The sequence below is a fragment of the Filicampus tigris genome, chromosome 14 (assembly GCF_054856515.1).
Source record: "Filicampus tigris isolate MCC_2025a chromosome 14, RoL_Ftig_1.0, whole genome shotgun sequence".
Lineage (NCBI taxonomy): Eukaryota > Metazoa > Chordata > Actinopteri > Syngnathiformes > Syngnathidae > Filicampus > Filicampus tigris.
In genome coordinates this window covers 18,117,760-18,136,166 of record NC_141230.1, presented here as the reverse complement: position 1 = coordinate 18,136,166, position 18,407 = coordinate 18,117,760, and the positions used below count along the sequence as shown (strand labels likewise).

Below are 18,407 nucleotides of genomic sequence, written 5' to 3'. Positions count from 1 at the left end.
CAAAGTGAGACGATATCACCATTATTTGAGTATTCCTAATTTTTGTGACATTTTAGTATGGTCACTGCTTTGTTAAACCACTGTGGACCAAAACCTTTCCGCTCTTCCTTTACTTTGCGTCATCTCATTTTCATAGTCGTTGTCCATGATATGAAAATCTAAAGTAAATTCGGGATTCGAGCCAGAACGTGTCCAGTTTTCCCAGCAGCACAAACCAAAGCTCAGGCAAACACTGCGCATCCCAGATAGGAAGTGCCGCTGGGCCCTAGCAGGGCTTGTTTGGACTGCGGGGCCATGGCGACAGCGGCCATGTGGCGCTCACTGACCAGATTAGCCACTCACACTTTTAAGGCGCTCACCGTCTGCTGTTGAAGTCTGTCGAAAGCGACGACACATCTGCTGGTTTGCTACAATGTTCAGGTGATTGCTCGTCACCTCTCAGCTTATTCTTCACCCTGACTCCAGCGAGGTAACAATCTCCTTGTTTTTTTTTTTTTGCTCTCAAGGTGTCTGATCAAGGATTTCGAGGCACGTCCATCGGTGACTCACCTTCTGGAGCATCCCTTCATCAAGCAGGCCCACGGAAAAGATGTGACCCTTCGACAGCAGCTGGCGGCGCTTATCAAGGAGCAGCAAGAGCTGGGATGTGCAGCCAAAACCAAGTAAGTCTGTTTTATTTTTTTCTGTATTTGCTCTCATAGAAGTGGCTTTTTTTCTTTTTTTTTTTTTTTTCTTTTGGACAAACGTGACAAGGCTGACGCTCTACAAAACTCACTGCGGGTCATATTTTACTCCAGTAGGGGGCAGGCTATCATCTTTTTTTGCATTGAGATGATGAGAAGCCCAGTAATGGACGTCAGAGTGTGTGATTAAAAAGAAGGTAGGGGAGTGTGACTAATTCAGTGCGGGCTGATTGTTGCTGACTAACCACACTTTAATAAATACGCTCAAGCAAATGGACTTGGCAGCCATTAGAACAAAGAATGAATCCATCTGATTGTGTAATGTCATGTAATATAATATTTAATAGAGGTACTTATTTCGTGACTAATTTATGGTATGTAAAGATTTAAAAATGACATTATCATAACCAAATGCCTTTCGGCACATTTGCCTACTCAATGAGAAACAAAAGTTAAATTGAATATTGATTAGCTGTACTTCCATTTTTTTTATTGTTGTTAATTGCACTGGATTGAGCAGAAAGAAGCATTTAATGAGGAACCTCCCCGACGAAAATAGCTGTCAGTACAACACAGCACAGTTCCAATACATACAAACATATAAATTAGAGGTGCAACGTTTAATCGTCAACTAATCGTTTATCAAATTGGTCAGTAAATATGTTGATAGTCGATTAACCATTTAGAGACCTTGCGCGAAGTTAAAATTGTCTAAATGCTTGGAATTTCGGCCTCTCACCAGTAGATTTTCTCCAATTTGTGTAGTCCTCCATGCAAGCAGACTGATTACCTTTATGTTGAATCAACACAAAACATTATCAAAGAATCCGTTTTTAGTTCCTCAAACAATGATCAACATTTTTGTCTATTTTATGAAATGTTATGACCCAAACCAATAACTGAATCTTAGTTAATGTGTGTGTGTTTTCTGCACTGTCGACGTGAAATAAATGTCGTGTTGTGTTAATAAAGCGATGGCAATAAAAACATTTATTCAGCGATGAAATAATCGACCATTAAAATAATCGTTAGTTGGAGCCCTAATATACATACAAACATATCTTTCTGATAAAAACATAAAACACGTTAGAAATGCTCTTAGGTTGTTTTTTTTTAGTTCAGAAAGTAAATGAATGATTATTTATTGCACAGATGCCTTGTCGCAAAAAGGACACAACATTAGGGATCTCATTACATTGCGCCCAACGAAATGAGTCTTTTAATGCCTTTTAAAAAGCTAATGTTCACTTTGTCTAATTACTTCTTGAGCACTACATATTCCAACCACAATAATAGTAAACGTTGTGATACATTCATACCACATAGCCTGTGTTAATTATAGCGAAGCATATATGAGGTGGATTTTTTTTTTTTTTTTTTAAATATCTCATGCGTTGCATGTCATTAAATTGTACGCACAAAAACACTCAAGACAGCCATCTGTCTTCCACTTAAGAAATCCCGATATTTGCGCTGCTTCCCCCTCTTGAAGGAGTTCACTGAGCCTGCCCTTGACTGACTGTTTTGATGTCGTGCCAACTCTGTTTACTCCCGAGAGCATTGCAGCCGCTGCCTGAGCCTGATCCCGAATTCCTGTCCTCAGTGAAAGTGGATAATGGGATTAGCAGTTTGTAGGGCGAGAACCGGGCTCGCCCGGTTTAGTCTCTCGCGCCACAGATCGGGCGCACAATGAGTCCAGATAAGAAGAATAAAGACGCAGAGAAGTTAAAAGTAGCTGCTGTAGGTGCAAAATTGGGATCTTCTTCAAAGCAGTGGAACAGCAGACGTCACATGGCCCGTTGAGAAGGGACCGCCACTTCATATCTCCTCGGCTGCATTTGCACTCCATTCGGAATATGAAATAAATGCACGTGCAGAGCGGGAAGCGACTCATGACCTCAAGCTTGAATTTCCACAATAGGCAGAAAAGATCAAGACATTCACTCCAGGTTATAATAAAATCTACCATTTGTTTCGACTGTGATATGTTCTCCATACCTTTGTCTTGTGATGACTAATTGCCGCTGAAGTTTTGAAATCTTGAAAAGTAACCAGGAAACACCCGAGGCCAATCTAATGAAGATAAGAGCTTTATCGTTGAATTCAATTGTTATCGTGGGTGAATTTTCTAGTGTGGAACTACACTAAGGTGGGACAACCAGGGCCTAATTTGGATCAGCAAATCAGCATGTCACTTGACGATGAAAAGAAAGAAGGAAAGAAAGAAAAGGGTCGTAATAAGGAAATGGCATTCTAAAATAATGTACTTGATGAAAAACATATTAACATAATTTACAGATAATGTAAAGGATTAAACAGTTTTTCCATTATCAAGCCCTTGCAGCTCTTTCTTGGCCACCCAACGGCAGTATATTACTGACATGCGGACAAATTCATTCAACTACATGAAGTGACTCTGTAATCAGCGGTATTGGGTGTTTCTTCACAGAGGATAAAGAATATATGCCCGAGAGTGTTGTTATATTGTCCGTCAACATGTGTTGATGCACGTTTTGTGTTCAAATATCCATTCCTTAACACCGCTACGCAGATGCTATCTGTTAGCCCGTCTATGGGGGTTACCCATTATGCGTTAGCATTAAGCTAGCAGACTGAAACGCACAGTTATGTGGTTGTTTTAAAAACATGCCTGCGATGTGTAATTCTCTTAGTTTAATGTTAATCCTCGTTCCTAATATTGTGGCTGGTGTCAGTGGGTACGCTTGAATGCCCATTTCACACTCTGATCTCCCTCGGGCTTTTTGGCCGTTCCGTTCTGACCTTTACCCGCCGCTGGGGCTCTTTAGTGCTGTGAGGAGTCAAACCGTCTGAATGAAGTGCAGCTGGAGTATCTGTTCACTTGGCCTCCCCTGGGAGGACCGCAAAGGAGGAGTGACCCATATGTCCCATTCATCCCGTTGAAAGTGCCGTTTGACGGTCACTTAAGAGCAGCCTCCGGCATGATCACGTCCTCGCTTTCACATGTTCCAGGCACGAACGGATCAATACTCGTAAAACCCTCATCATAGAGAGCAGTCCCGATGACGATCTGGTCAACCTGGAGTTCTTAGACGAGGTGAGATTTAACGTGTTGATCTAAAAAAAAGGGCATCGATCGGACACGGATGGAATGTTCCTGAAGGTAACGTGTTCTTCCCTATTTTCTGCAGGAGACCATTATTGGCCATCTGCACAAGAGGTATGCCGAGCTGCAGGTGTACACGTACGTGGGCGACATCCTCATCGCGCTCAATCCTTTCCAGAACCTAAGCATCTACTCTCCACAGGTTGGTTACGCACGAGTGTGCTGTTTCCCAAAACTTTATTAAGCCAGGGCATATTTGACATTAGGAAAAGCTCACAACACAACATCAAAAAAAAAAAAAAATTATATTTATTGTAATTTATTAATAGAGGAAGTCAACCCAAACATATTGTTTTCAAGAATATGTTCTATGCAGGCCCACAAGTTGAAACAAGGCGTTCTGATCAATATTGCGTTTGTGAGATAAGAGTTAATCCACTCGTTTTTAGCCATCTCTGGGGGCGGCCATTTTGTCTTCTGTCGACTGAAAATCACATCACAACTGCTCAGGGCTCAGGTAACGACCAATCACGACGCACCTGTTTTCTGAAGCTGAGCCGCGATTGGTCGTTACCTGACACCTGAGCATTTTGTGATGTCATTTTCAGTCGACAGAAGTGACAAAATGGCCGCCCACCCAAGAGATGGCTAAAAACGGGTGGATTCATTATTTTTCCACAAACGCAATATTTATCAGAATGCCTTGTTTCAACTAGTGGGCCTGCATAGAACATATTCTTGATAATAAAAAATATTGGGTTGAACGCTCTTTCATGAATAAATTAGTCATTTGATGTATTGTTAAAAAAAATATCTTTTCAAGAGGGGGATTAAAAAATGAACGGCATGAGGCTGATTTCAGACTCATGTTAAATTGGGGTCAGCACACACCTGCCACCATTTCAAGGGCCTCTAATTAACCCCAAATTTCAGATGTTCCAATAGGCTTTTTCAGATTTTTCTTTTTCTTTTTTTTTTTTTGAAGAAGCCAGGCACCACTGGCATCATTGGAAGAATGGTATTATTTTGCTGATGACATATTGGAAATATGGACAAAAAGGTTCAACTTTGGTTTCATCAGACCATAACACATTTTTCCACCAGAAATGTTATTTGCGATTAATCAAAGGCACTTCAAATGGTGGCAGCCGTGTACTTAATCCCAATTAACATAAATTTGAACATGATTGGTGATTTCGAACACAGTCACATCCCCAGTTGTAAGAGGGTGTGCAGATTTTTGCAACCACATAATTTCAGTTGCTTGTTTATTTAGCTTGCCTCTCAAAAGGATTTTTTTTAAACTCAGTTGTGATAGGTCACATTAAAATTTTTTTAATCATCTTGGTCAAATTTTTTTTATGTCGCTCAAACCTGCCATTTGTTGAGGGGTGTGTAGACTTTTTATATTCACGGTTGATGTCTCAATAGATGTTTTTCTTTGCACCTTGCGTGTAATCCCGTCCCTTTGTAGTTTTCAAAGCTGTACCACGGCGTGAAGCGGGCCGACAACCCTCCGCACATCTTTGCCACAGCCGATGCAGCGTATCAAAGCATGGTGACTTTCTGCAAAGATCAGGTACAGCGCCTCATAAACTCGGAACACACTCTAGCAGCGCTTCTCAAATTCATGAGCTAAAAGGCCCCCGAGCCTCATGTTGAACACATGCGCCTTAAGGAATAAATTACACCCATAAAGATTGCTTTCTCTGACCCCACAAATCGGCACGAGTGGACAAAAATGTGGTAGAAAGTTCCTATTTTTCTATAGGAATGGGTACTTTTTTTTTTTTTTTTTTTTTTTAAATTGATCTCTTTCTTTGTTTTTAGTGCATCATCATCAGCGGGGAGAGTGGTGCTGGAAAAACCGAGAGCGCTCATTTGATTGTTCAACATCTCACCTTCCTAGGAAAGGTACAGCTTTACGGTAGCCCATTACCAATTATAATAAGAGTCTTAACAAGAAAGTAGCTTTGGACAATCGCAGAAGTGGTTGGGGGGAAAAAAAAGACGTTTTGGTGTCTTCAGGCAAACAATCGAACTTTGCGTGAGAAGATCCTGCAGGTGAATCCTCTTGTGGAGGCTTTCGGCAACGCCTGCACGGCAATCAACGACAACTCCAGCCGCTTCGGAAAGTACCTGGAGATGAAGTTCACGCCCACCGGAGCCGTCATCGGTGCCAAAATATCCGAGTACCTGCTGGAGAAGTCCAGGGTCATCAAACAGGCCATGTCAGTGTCATTAATGCTCTGCACATATCTTTAGTAAAAGAAAGTGTTGCTTTGTGCCAAGGAAACATATCATTCTCAATTGAGGAGCTTCATTTAGACAAAATGAGTGCTCGGCCACCATCTTATGGCATCTCTGTGCCAAGGAACAATATTGAAGTGAGTTGAGGAGATTCATTTTGGAAAAAGGTAGTGCTTTGCTGCCATGTTGCGTCATCTCGGTGGGCCCCATGAGATGTACAAAAAAACGGTGGATTTTGCTTCTTAACCCGTTCCACAAACACAATATTATTCAGAAAAGTGGGGCAGCATAGAACATATTCTTAGACATTTTTCTTGGGTTCACTTCCCCTTTAATTGTTTTATATCGGTTTTCACAAACTTTTTTTATTCTTCATTTTCCAATGCCATAGCCCATCCGTCCATTTTAAAATGCAAATGTGGCCCTGGAACACAAAAAAGGTGCCCATCCACTTCGCTATCCGTTGTTGCTATTTTTCTTTTTTTTAACCTGTCACGTGTGTCTTCTTTCAGGGGGGAGAAGAACTTCCACGTCTTTTATTACATATACGCCGGCCTTTACCACCAAGACAAGCTGAAGACGTACAGGTTGCCAGACGGGACACCTCCCAGGTTGGTGCTGCATTCAACGTGCCGTCAAGTTCCACTTGCAATGCCGATATGAATAATTGCGCAGGTATATTGACAATCAACACCGCAAAGTGATGCAGGACATTATCTCCAGCAAATTGTACAAGGAGCAGTTTGAAGTCATCCAAGAATGCTTCCGGAACATTGGCTTTACCGAAGAGGTATTTCAGCAATGAGGATTCGCTGTGTTCCCCCTCTCGCAGATGTCAGTTGTGTCACCTCCTCTTTCTGTCGTATTTTAGGAAGTCAACTCTGTTTACAGGATTCTCTCGGCCATATTGAACACCGGCAACATAGAATTTACCGCCATCACGTCGCAACACCAAACCGATAAGAGTGAGGTGCCTAACTCGGAAGCCTTGGAGAATGGTGAGATGCGGCGCTTGCTCATCCGGTTGAAAGACTCCAGACTCCAGGGTGTGCTTGGCGATTGTCTCATTGGATGCGCTCACTGATCGGAAATCCTTCAAAACATATCGGCCTACGCTATTGGAAGCAGTGAATCTTAGAGAAACACGATGAAATGACGTGAATAGACTGTTGTAGGGATGGAACGATGAATCGATTTCAAACCGATTTGCCCGGATTAATTGATTCGATTAATCGAAAATAGAAAATGATGTCTTGAAATGTTTTTTTCATTCCGGATGCATCGCACATTTTGAATGTGTCGATCAAATTACCGGTATGCTTTTTTCGCCAAACATCATTGCGTATTGAGTTTGTGGATGGCTGCAGAACCACACTAGTGCACAGGGACAAACATGGGAGCAATTTTTAAAAAAATCGAAAATCGGGAACTGATAATCGAATCTAAACGGGGCTTGAGTGAATCGTTACAGCCCTAGACTGTTGGGGATGAATCAATATCGTTTCATGGATCTAATATTAAAGTTGAATAAAACGTCCCCCTAGGCATCTATCTAAGTCATCTTCTCTTTCCCTTCTCCAGCTGCTTCCCTGCTCAACATCGGGCCCGAGGAGCTCCAGGAGGCGCTGACCTCCCAGTGCGTGGTCACCAGGGGCGAGACCATCATCCGCACCAACACGGTGGACAAAGCGGCCGACGTGCGGGACGCCATGTCCAAGGCGTTGTACGGCCGCCTGTTCAGCTGGATCGTCAACCGCATCAACACGCTGCTGCAGCCTGACATGAACATCTGGTGAGCGGGCGTGCAGGTGATGAACATCCGTGCGGACGTTCCTCCGCTCTCACAAAAAGCGCCAGTGACCTTTGTAGAAGTATTCAGAGCGCAATGCAAACACGCAGAGGGGAATATAAATGCGAGAGGGGGGAAAAAAGAAGTTTTAATAAATTTTTGATACCGATTGCGTGCTGTGAAAATAATCTTCAGATGATTAAAAAGACTTCAGAGGGACTACAAAGAGGCTGTTCATTGATCCGAAAGAGTTCCTTCATAAATATGTGCGTCATATGTCAAAGAGTCTAAAATCGAGATCCCGTCTCCTCTTTATACGCCTTATTGCCGTTAATAACCTGATAGCGATGGCAGAAAGTGACCTCGGTGGAGGACACATTATGAAAGCGCTACGAAATACACTCTAGGACTCCAAGTTTGTACATCTTGAAAATGACTCGAGGTTAAATCAATACGCAGAGAAGCAGAACCGTTGATGATGTGATTTTTTAAAAAATTCTTTTTTTTTTTTTTTTCCAAGCTCGTGTTTATGACTTCCCGGCAAGCAGGCAAAACAGTATTTGGGTTGAACTTGGATTGTCATGAAAGTTTTATCAACATAAATGGCTGCTGGGATTTGCTCGCTGTGTTATAATAAGTTTGTTTGTCCCGCTTTTTTTGTTCGCTTTGAAGCGCCGCAGAGAGCGGCATGAATGTGGGAATCCTGGACATCTTTGGCTTCGAAAACTTCAAGAAGAACTCCTTTGAGCAGTTGTGCATCAACATTGCCAACGAGCAGATCCAGTTTTACTTCAACCAGCATATATTTGCCCTGGAACAGGTTAGTTGGACATGAATTATGTTTTATGCATTTTTCTCTAGCATTAATACAACACTACAGGCCTACTCTACGTGGAGATGGGATGGAACTCCAAACAAAATGTTCTGAATATTTACAGTCTATTTATTACTTAGGTTTGAGAAGCGGTGTCAAAAATCTATTCCGGGGGCTATTTTTATGTTTTTCATTGGCTCACAGCATATTCTTATCATACAATTAAGTGTTAGCATAAAGCTAGCAGACATTTGTAAGTTATTCTCTTTTTGTTTCACCTTCAACTGGGAAAGGCAACAAACCGCTTAAAGCAAGCACATTGCCTTTTTTCTTTTTCTTTTTTTCTTTTCTTTTTATTTTTTTTTTTAAGAATTGTTTTCTATCCGCTCCTTGTTATGACGTTTGCTGCCTCTAGTTAGCAATCACGTTTTTGCTCACAACTCTAGCCAGAAAATAGCAGGCTAGGTAGCTAACAAGGCTAGGTAGCACTTGTTTTGTTTATGCTTTGTCATTGATAGCACCAAAAAGACACTGGGTTTTTTTTTCCCCTTTCAATATATTTAACTTCTTAGGATATAAGCATGTGAAATCGTTTTTAGCATGTTTCATAAACACTAGGTGAGGTTTCTGAATCAGCCAAGACATCTTGTGTTGTATTGTAGCATCATTGCTAATATTGCTATTCAGAGCTGTTTTGTGGTACAAGCTTGACATTATTTTAGTTTGTAGAATATACAGTACAGTACATTCATTAGTTTGACTTCTTCATCATGTCTTTATTTAGCTAAAAGTTTGTTGAATCACTATTAAATTGGCTAAGAAGTGAATTATGAATGGACAAAGCACGACCAAGTTTTTGCCTTTTGCGAGACTAATTGCACGTATCGGTAAATAAAATTAAACAAGTAGCTCAGCGGGCCAAAGATCCCTTAATGCTAAGTACTCCCAAGGAAATGAAGAACTGGCACTTGAGCGCTTTCCAACGTTGTGTTTCAGGAGATGTAAAAGCAGTTTAGCAACATATGAAAATACAAAGCCAAGAAATATGTGTCAGAATTCTGCTTCTCATCTTAACGAAAATAGTCAGTTCATACTGGACAATCAAAACGGCTAGTGTGCGTTTTCTAAACTATTATTACATCATGATTTGAAGGCTCAGGCCTCAAGTGATTGCAAAAAGTTTCTCTTCTATAAATACTTGATTGATGTAGGCCTTGCGCTCGGCGCAAGAGGGACTTTCATTTGGTGTGCTTGTCTCCAGTATTGTTGTACACATTGGCTGATTTTATTAATGATTTATACATGAGGGTGGTTTAGATCCATTGGTTCCACTTTATTACTCAAAATATATATTTAAAGCAACTTTTGATGTGAAATTAAATAGATGCAATCATATGATAGGACTCTGGGTTATTTGCAAATTGAAATGAATTATGAATAAGTAAGTGGCACTATTTGTTAGTTCAGAGCCGTGTTATGCATTCAGTAAAAGACCCGTATTATGCTGGAACTCCGGAGCGAGCCGCGGCTGTGCGTTTGGCTTGATTTAGAAACTTGCACAAATAATATTTGTTTAATTGGGTCATTTGGAGAACTGGTTAACCAGATTCCCCGGCTGGTAGATGGAGTACCAGAGCGAGGGGGTGGATGCCAGCCTGGTGGAGTACGAGGACAACAGGCCCATCCTGGACATGTTCCTGCAGAAGCCCATGGGTCTCCTGTCCCTGCTGGACGAGGAGAGCCGCTTCCCGCAGGCCACGGACCACACGTTAGTGGGTGAGGATGCAGCCACACCTAAAAGACTAAAAGACCGAAAGAACGGGACATGAATGTCACGGCTCAGTGGCCTCCGTTGAACATAGTAGGTGTTTTCTGTTTCATCCTCTCGACAGACAAGTTTGAGGACAATCTGCGCTGCAAGTACTTTTGGATACCGAAACGTGTTGAGCTTTCTTTTGGGATTCTGCATTTTGCCGGAAAGGTATTTCATGACACTTTGAGTTTATGTGCCAACAAGCCCAGGTGATCACAGTTGATGAAAACTTAACAAAATGACTCAAACTAAATTGGAAAACATTTTCGTAAATAAAAGCATTTTCTTTTTTTTTATTTTAAGAAAACGAAAACTAACTGAAGCTACCTTTTATGTCAGTAAAATTAACTACAATGATAATTTGAGCAAACATGATGAAAATGAGCTTTTGAGGTTCATTTTAAATGTATTTATTTTGCCAGAAATGAAAATCCATTTGTTTTAAAGTTTCATGTTGCGTTACACCGTTTGCTTATTATTTGTTAAAAATAGTGTAGACGGATGTTTTTCCTAATCTGGAAAAAAATCATAATTTCAATGCTGAGTGATTAACATTTGGGCCATCATTTTGCGACAGTACAATGACGGTTGGGAAATATTGCTTTACGGCCATGCATATCTGTCCCATTTGCGTGACCGTCTTCGTCCGACTCTACAGGTCATGTACAGCGTGAACGGATTCCTGGAGAAAAACCGAGACACTCTCCCCGCAGACATCGTTGTGGTGCTGAGAACATCGGAGAACAAACTTCTGCAGCAGCTCTTCTCCAGTCCCTTAACTAAAATAGGTATGATACTCGTTTTAAGGGGGAATATAGACACAGAGAAGTACAGTGGTGCCTTAGGATGTTTGTCCCGCATTACGACTTTTTCAATATACGAGCAGTCTTTCGGCAGTTTTTTTTTTTTTTTTTTTTTTTAAAGCCAGCCCCCGTTTTTCATCCAAAATGCTTATTGGTGATTTATGAACACTTTTTCGCAATTTTGCGGGAGTGAATTTTTTTTCAATGCATATGTAAGGCTGTCATGGATTTTCGCTATTTGCAGGCAGGCCCAGTACCCCCCCCATGAATAGCGGGGTCCCACTGTATTCTTCATCCTCTATGAAAAATGACTCATACTACAGCATCTTACTGAAAAGAAATACTCTTGCTATTCTTTTTTCGTTTTTGTCTGCATGACTTTAGTATTATACTGCCCCTGGTGGCCAAAGTGGGCACACCAGAAGGAGCCGCACAGTAAAACTGGATTGCAGCAGTAAAGCATGATGCACAAACTGTTTAATCCTTCACATTCTGTTTGATTCCTTTATTACTCTGTTTTTTTTTATGAAATGCGATAAAGTAGAGTTCCATTTTTCCTTATAGAAACACACACAAAAATATTTTTGGGAGGGGGCTGTAAGGGATTAATAGCATTTCCGTTCATTTAAATGAGGAAAGACGATTTGAGATGCCATAGTTTTGGTTTACAGGCTTGGTCACGGAACAAATTAAACTCATTTCTCAAGACACCGCTGTATCGGGAAAGTTTCGACTGAGCGTTGCCGTACAATGGGTTGCGTTAATGTGTGAATTGTGCTGTCGTCTGTAGCCTCCATACACGTGCAGGTAAGTGGGTTTCTTAAAGACGCGGAACTCAGGCGCCTCCTGGTCCCCCTTTTCATTTTGAGCCGCCGCGCGCCGTCCTCGGATAAAGCTGCACTCGCCATTATCTCCGGAAAGGCTCAGCTCTCGGCACGCCGCTCTGTTTTTATTTTCACTAAGCTGTCCCTCTTGGATTCCCACCGCTCAACGCCGGGATATTTTCATGATAAGGGTTTCCCGATACCCAGGGGATGAAGAAACAGTATTTAGTGAACACAAAAGCAACTCTTCCCACTTCTTTTCTGTTGGTTTAACAACGGTAGTAATGTGCTCGTCATTAGCCCAGCCGGGGCCTCGCGGTCACTGAGATGCTGGGCGATGTGTTGAATTATTAGATCCGCAGTCCCGCCTTTTTATTTCAGCTAAGCCACGATATGTGATTTACTTTCTTTTTAAGGAACCTGTAAATGCCCGCTTTCACTCCTGGTGGCATTTAAAGGAAAAGCTTTAACCCACAAAAGACACCTTAGCAGAGACTCCGGTAGAAATCTCCGCAGTGTGTGCGCGCGCTTCAAGTGCAGGTTGTGCACAAGGGAGCCTTCAGCCAGACACTTTTTCTTGCAATTAACAGCTTCACAGGAGAACAGCCCATAAACGCACAAAGGAACTGAATGCAGACTAAAAATGTGCTGTAATGTTTATTGCTGACACTGTGTCAATTAGGTCTAAAAGCCTGCTTATTTCATTTGGTGCCACTTTGCTTTTGGGTCTGCCCTTGTTTCCCCAAGAGGTGATCATTCAAGAAAATTAAAAGCGGCCATTCTTGTCTGCTTTCTGTGGTTTCCAGCGGTGAGCAACAGACACTCCAAAAAAACGTGCGCCGCTTTTGTAACCTTATCACAGGCAATGTCGTGATATAGCGTGGAGTTGGAGGTTGAACTGTCTGCAGTATTACTGGGCATCTTGTCAAACTGCAAACTAAGTCCGAACAATTCATCGAATTTAAATCGACATCACGTTGGAGTCGAATGCAATTTTCAAATCGCAAAAGTTGCCAATTTGGGAGGAAAAAAAGCGTGATTTTTTTTTGTGTTTTAGGGCTGTGCAATTAATCGAAATTCAATTACGATTCCAATGATTACAGTCCACGATTACAAAATTGGCATAATTGTAAAAATTATTATTATTAATTATTCTCATCCAGTGCACTATTTTTTTTTTAGGAAATCATACTTAAATTTATATATTTGCATCTTTTTTTATTTTATAACTAATTGTATAGATTTTGTTTGGTCCAAAAGGAACCTACATTATTAAACAAATCTATTTGTATTTCGATTTTTTACGTTTAAACAATTTTCTCGTTTTGTACCCAAAAATAAATTATCCTTTGAATAATCATGATTTCAATTATCATCAAAAATAATCGTGACGAATATTTTTTTCATAATCGAGCAGCCCTAATGTGTTTGTTAAAAAAAAAAAAAAAACATTTGAAAACAATAATCACATTTTAAATCGCAGTATTGAGGGATGAAATTCACAATTAGGTAATGTTTTTTCAAAATCATTCAGCCCTATTGCAAACAATCTTTAAAAAAAAAAAAAATCAAAAACATGAAAGACTTGACAATGTTTTATCAGTCCCGAAAAAGATCGTCCACCATTTCAAGAGAGATATACGAAGAGAATGAAGTCTGTTCTTCAGGGTATATTTTCCCTGGGTAGGGGAGGGGTGGATTAATTTGCATTTTACTCCATATTATACATTCACTCTTATCTGTGAAATTAACTTTATCTGAGCAGGGTGATCCGATGAAATCTGTTTTCTAAACCCAGGGTGGCTGCCTCCTCAGTGTCACCACTAGGGGACACACATCCTGCAATTATGAAGTCAAAACTGGCAGTTGTATGCATCACACACATCAAATTGGAGTCATTAATTCCCGTCATCGCCGTATACATTAAAACACAATCTTGAAGTGATTGTATGTCATTTTCTACCTTCTCATTCCGCATGCCAGACTCCCGATGATGCTGCGACTATGACGCAGCAGGAGAACGGTGGCGGGGGGCGGGGGGGTTGTGTGTGTCATGGGGGTGGCGAGCATGGCCCCACAAAGTCAAACCTTCCCGCTTTGAGAGGCGCAAAATGTGTTTCCTTGAAGCTCACACATGTGGTGCTGTTTTGTCAGAGGAAATGGGAAGTCTTTGCATGGACAAATTCCTGAGAGCTCGGGCCTCTACCAGATCAGGGGGATCACAAAATTGGAATTGGCCAAAGTGTGAGTGTGTGTGTGTGTGTGTGTGTGTGGGGGTGTGTGTGTGTGTGTGTGTGTGTGTGTGGCCTTTGGACTGCCTGGCCCTGCTGCTTGAAGTTCAGTGCATGTTTGCAAACACAAAATGAAAGATACACTCTTTAAACTGCTGGGTTAAAAGTAACCCAAATTGGGTGCAATAGCTAACCCAGTGCTGGGTCCAAAAGGGATCGACTGAGCCGATGCTGGGTTAATCGTAACTAGTGCATTAGGTCGAAGATGTGACCCAGATTGTTGGGTCAAGATCAGCTTCAGCACTTCATCCCCCCTGAAACCCAATCTTAAACACAATCTACTGGCTGGGTCAAAATAATGAACCCACCCTTGGGTAAAAGTAACCCAATATATTCCAAATCCACAGCTACCCAGTGAGCGGCTTGGGAAAACCACCCCAGCTTTTTAATTTTTTAATTTTTTTTATCAAGAGTGACTCTTCAAAGTGATTATGACAATTGCGCAAGTGGGTGCACTCATATCATAGGTGTTTCTAGCCCATTTTTAGGGCTAGACCACCCTTAAATTGAATACCACCACTCATAAAAGTGAAGAGTTTTTTTAGGATTCAAACAAGCTAGAAAAGTGTATGATCACACAGTACTTGGCTGAAACTAATATTTGAACAGCACAGGTACAGCGCCCCCCTTGTCTCAAAAATGGCTTGTACCCCCAATGCTGCCCCTCCCCCCGGACTGAGAGCAATTTGCTGCCTTCCAGCAATTTACAGTCGTAGTGTACCTGGCTTCAACAGGATAAGTGTTTCTACCACTCAAAACCAACACACTTCAATCATTACTAATCCTCATTTATGCTGTTTAATTCACTGATAGATACACAAATGTTTTTTTCAAGAATATGTTCTATGCAAATCCACTAGTTGAAACAGGGCATTCTGATAAATATTTCGTTTGTGGAGTAAATGTTAATCCACTTGTTTTTAGCCATCTCTGGGGGCGGCCATTTTGTCACTTCTGTTGACTGAAAATGACATCACAACTGCTCACAACGACCAATCACAGCTCAGCTTCAGAAAACAGGTCAGCTGTGATTGGTTGTTGTGAGCGGTTGTGATGTCATTTTCAATCGACAGAAGTGACAAAATGGCCGCCCCCTGAAATAGCTAAAAAAAAACGAGTGCATTTTGCTGCTTAATTTATATTCCACAAACGCAAAACTAATCAGAATTGTTTCAACTAGTGGGCCTGCTGGGAACATATTCTTGAAATAAAATATGTTTGGGTTGACTACCGCTTGAATAAACTTAGTTTATTTGATTAGATAGGAGTTAGCTGAATCTTTGCTTCAATGGAGCGCAAACGCAATCCCAGCAACTGAAATCAAAGTCCCTCTTGCAATTTCAGACGAATACTTTCAAGAGGGGTTACAAGTTCAAACTCGTCGAGCGTGTTGAAGACTCTACAAAGATTGCGTGTAAAGATGTGACACTTCTCCCTGTGCCCTGCTTCTCCTCTTGTCTGTGTCCATGTTGGGAGAGCCCCTCGATCCCCTTTGTGTGGAAATGACAGGCTTCATCCAGCCGTCTGACACATTTGACTCTTTGTTCTCTCACAGTGAAACTTCTTCTTTATTTTTCTATTCCAGTTGGCAGAAATCACAGTGTTTCCCCCCCCCCCCCCCCCCAAAAAAATGAAACTACTTTTGTTCAATTTCTCCTCCAATCGAAGCGCTATTGGGGAAATGTTTGGCATCGGCGGTGCAATACTGACTGCCTGCCTGCTCACGCGCTGGTGCGACATCCTTTGATAAACGCAACACCGTGTTGTCATTTAAAGCCAATTACAGCACGCGATTTATGATTGATCTACTTTGACAGTGGTGGATGCCATTTAAATCAACAGCCCCCCCGCCTCGGAGCCATCTCCAGGCGGGTGGGGAGGGCGGCGTGGGGGACGCTTTTAACGGCTGCTTTAATCTCATTTGCTCGGCTGCTGAGTTGAGTTTCCAGATCACGTGTTCAAAAAGAGAGCGCGAGAGCGCCGACTCGAGCGTCTTGCTCACTCAGCTAACCCCCTCGCCGCTCCGATTGTCCCCCATGTCGCCAGCTCGATTCCCCCGGCTTCTGAAGCACAAGGCGCACACTGGCGCTCATAAAAGCGTGCGGGGAGGTGTCACATTCAACGCGGGATTGCTTTTTAATCCCGCGCACGTTGACTGTTCTTGTCAATAGAAGCCCGATACAAGTGCCAGCTTGAGCTTTCTTTTGGCCCTTTGGGATTCTTGCCAGGTTTCATTTTCAAAGTGAACGCACGGATGCCAACGATGGCGTTTTCGCCATCTGGAAAAAAAAATCTTCCGCTTTCCTGCGTGAAAGAGCAACATGCTGAAGTGCAAATGCTCTGCGGGACGCCGAATAAAGATGTGGAAAAAAGGAGGATACACCCCCCTCCCTCAAAAAAAAAAGAATTCGCCAATAGGTCAACTTGTGAATTGCGAATCACGAATATGTGGTGGAACACTTTACAGTGGTACCTCTACTTACAAAATTAATTGGTTCTGGAAGAAATTTCTTAAGTAGAAAATTTTTAAATGTTTTATAAAGCATAAAAATGCATGAAAACATGTAACAAATACATGTTACAATTAGATTATTGCACAATAAATGAGAGTTGTGCATAATGTAAAAACAAAGAATAGAGTAAAGAATACAAATGGTCGTTTACCTTTTAATTGCTGTCCTCATCGCTTTTTGCCCTCTTTGGTTCATGTTCTCTCTTTAAAGCGGATGTCAACCCAAGCATAATTTTTTCAAGAATATGTTCCCAGCAGGCCCACTAGTTGAAACACGGCATTCTGATTAATTTTGCGTTTGTGGAATATAAGTTAAGTAGCAAAATGCAATTGTTTTTAGCCATCTCTGGGGGCGGCCATTTTGTCTTCTGTCGACTGAAAATGACATCACAACTTCTGACAACGACCAATCACAGCTGACCTGTTCTCTGAATCTGAGCCGCGATTGGTCGTTGTGAGCAGTTGTGATGTCATTTTCAGTCAAAAGAAGGCAAAATGGCCGCCCCCAGAGATGGCTAAAAACGAGGGGATTAACACTTATTTCGCAAACGCAATATTTATCAGAATGCCCTGTTTCAAATAATGGGCTTGCATAAAACATATTCTTGAAAAAAATATGTTTGCGTTGACTTCCGCTTTAATAATTTTTTTCAAAAAACCAATACAGTTCAGTTGAGCTGAACTTTAATAATACAACACACTTGTATTTAATCTCTTTGTTTTCAAACATTTACTTCGGTCAAATTTTTGGGGGGGAATGTTGAGTCCAGTTTTTCATCTTCCTGCGATGAATCACCGCGTTAACGTTCAAAGAGAGCTTTTACCGAGAATCTAACGCTTGTTGTCCGCTGCGGCGCTACCGAAGCTCACGTCATCATGAGGCGCCAGAGATAAACCAATCAATTTGACTCACCCTGAACCCATTCGCTGCTCTTGACATATTGATTTGTCTTTTCGCAGTCCAACCATTTAATCCTAGGAACTTATTCCTATTTTCTTTTCAAAATGTTTCAAACGTATGGGTAAAAGAGGGTCTAAAAAAATGTCTGGCAGCGTATGAGTTAACTGTATACCATTTAACCCGCCCATCTAAAAACAAATACACATTTATTTTGAAGTGTTTCTATTATATTATGATATGATACAGCATTCGGAATGACTCAGCTCTAATATCGAGCCGCCACGGAACGTCATGCTATTGACGTAGCGGGTGCAGCGTCACCACCCTGCAGCGGAAACGTAACCCCGATCAGGATTTCAAAACCCATGCCGGACTTGATACTATGTCTTAAGTGGCCTGCCCTGACCTTTGCTTCCCCTCACCAGCCATCGTCTTAGCTTTTTAATCATTCCCCACTTTTTTTTTTTCTTTTTTTTTTTTATCTACGTGATTAGATACTTCAAGGAAGCCCTTTCCCCACAGTCAAAGGACAATTCTTCCCCCCTTTCCCGGGCTCGTCTACGTTTGAATTCTAATAATCCACCTCATTAGAAAAGTTCCCGTCTGGATCTAAATGAGAAGGTCTTCATTCAAGCCGGACAT

General features: G+C 41.6%; 1 protein-coding gene across 5 annotated transcripts in view; it reads left to right on the top strand.

Annotated features, from left to right (window-relative positions):
• Positions 1 to 18,407, top strand: part of myo3b (myosin IIIB) — an 81,776-nt gene that overhangs the window by 21,035 nt on the left and 42,334 nt on the right. For all 5 annotated transcript variants that reach the window (XR_015089476.1, XM_086050895.1, XM_086050892.1 and 2 more), the window contains 14 exons: positions 507 to 662; positions 3,675 to 3,759; positions 3,854 to 3,970; positions 5,243 to 5,347; positions 5,599 to 5,682; positions 5,797 to 5,999; positions 6,531 to 6,629; positions 6,694 to 6,808; positions 6,890 to 7,016; positions 7,600 to 7,810; positions 8,480 to 8,627; positions 10,244 to 10,397; positions 10,514 to 10,602; positions 11,093 to 11,222. Coding sequence is in view for 4 of the 5 variants with exons in the window: in XM_086050895.1 (XP_085907021.1) it covers positions 507 to 662; positions 3,675 to 3,759; positions 3,854 to 3,970; positions 5,243 to 5,347; positions 5,599 to 5,682; positions 5,797 to 5,999; positions 6,531 to 6,629; positions 6,694 to 6,808; positions 6,890 to 7,016; positions 7,600 to 7,810; positions 8,480 to 8,627; positions 10,244 to 10,397; positions 10,514 to 10,602; positions 11,093 to 11,222 (1,823 nt within the window). In the remaining variant the exon portion in view is untranslated. The remainder of the gene's footprint in view (positions 1 to 506; positions 663 to 3,674; positions 3,760 to 3,853; positions 3,971 to 5,242; positions 5,348 to 5,598; positions 5,683 to 5,796; positions 6,000 to 6,530; positions 6,630 to 6,693; positions 6,809 to 6,889; positions 7,017 to 7,599; positions 7,811 to 8,479; positions 8,628 to 10,243; positions 10,398 to 10,513; positions 10,603 to 11,092; positions 11,223 to 18,407) is intronic.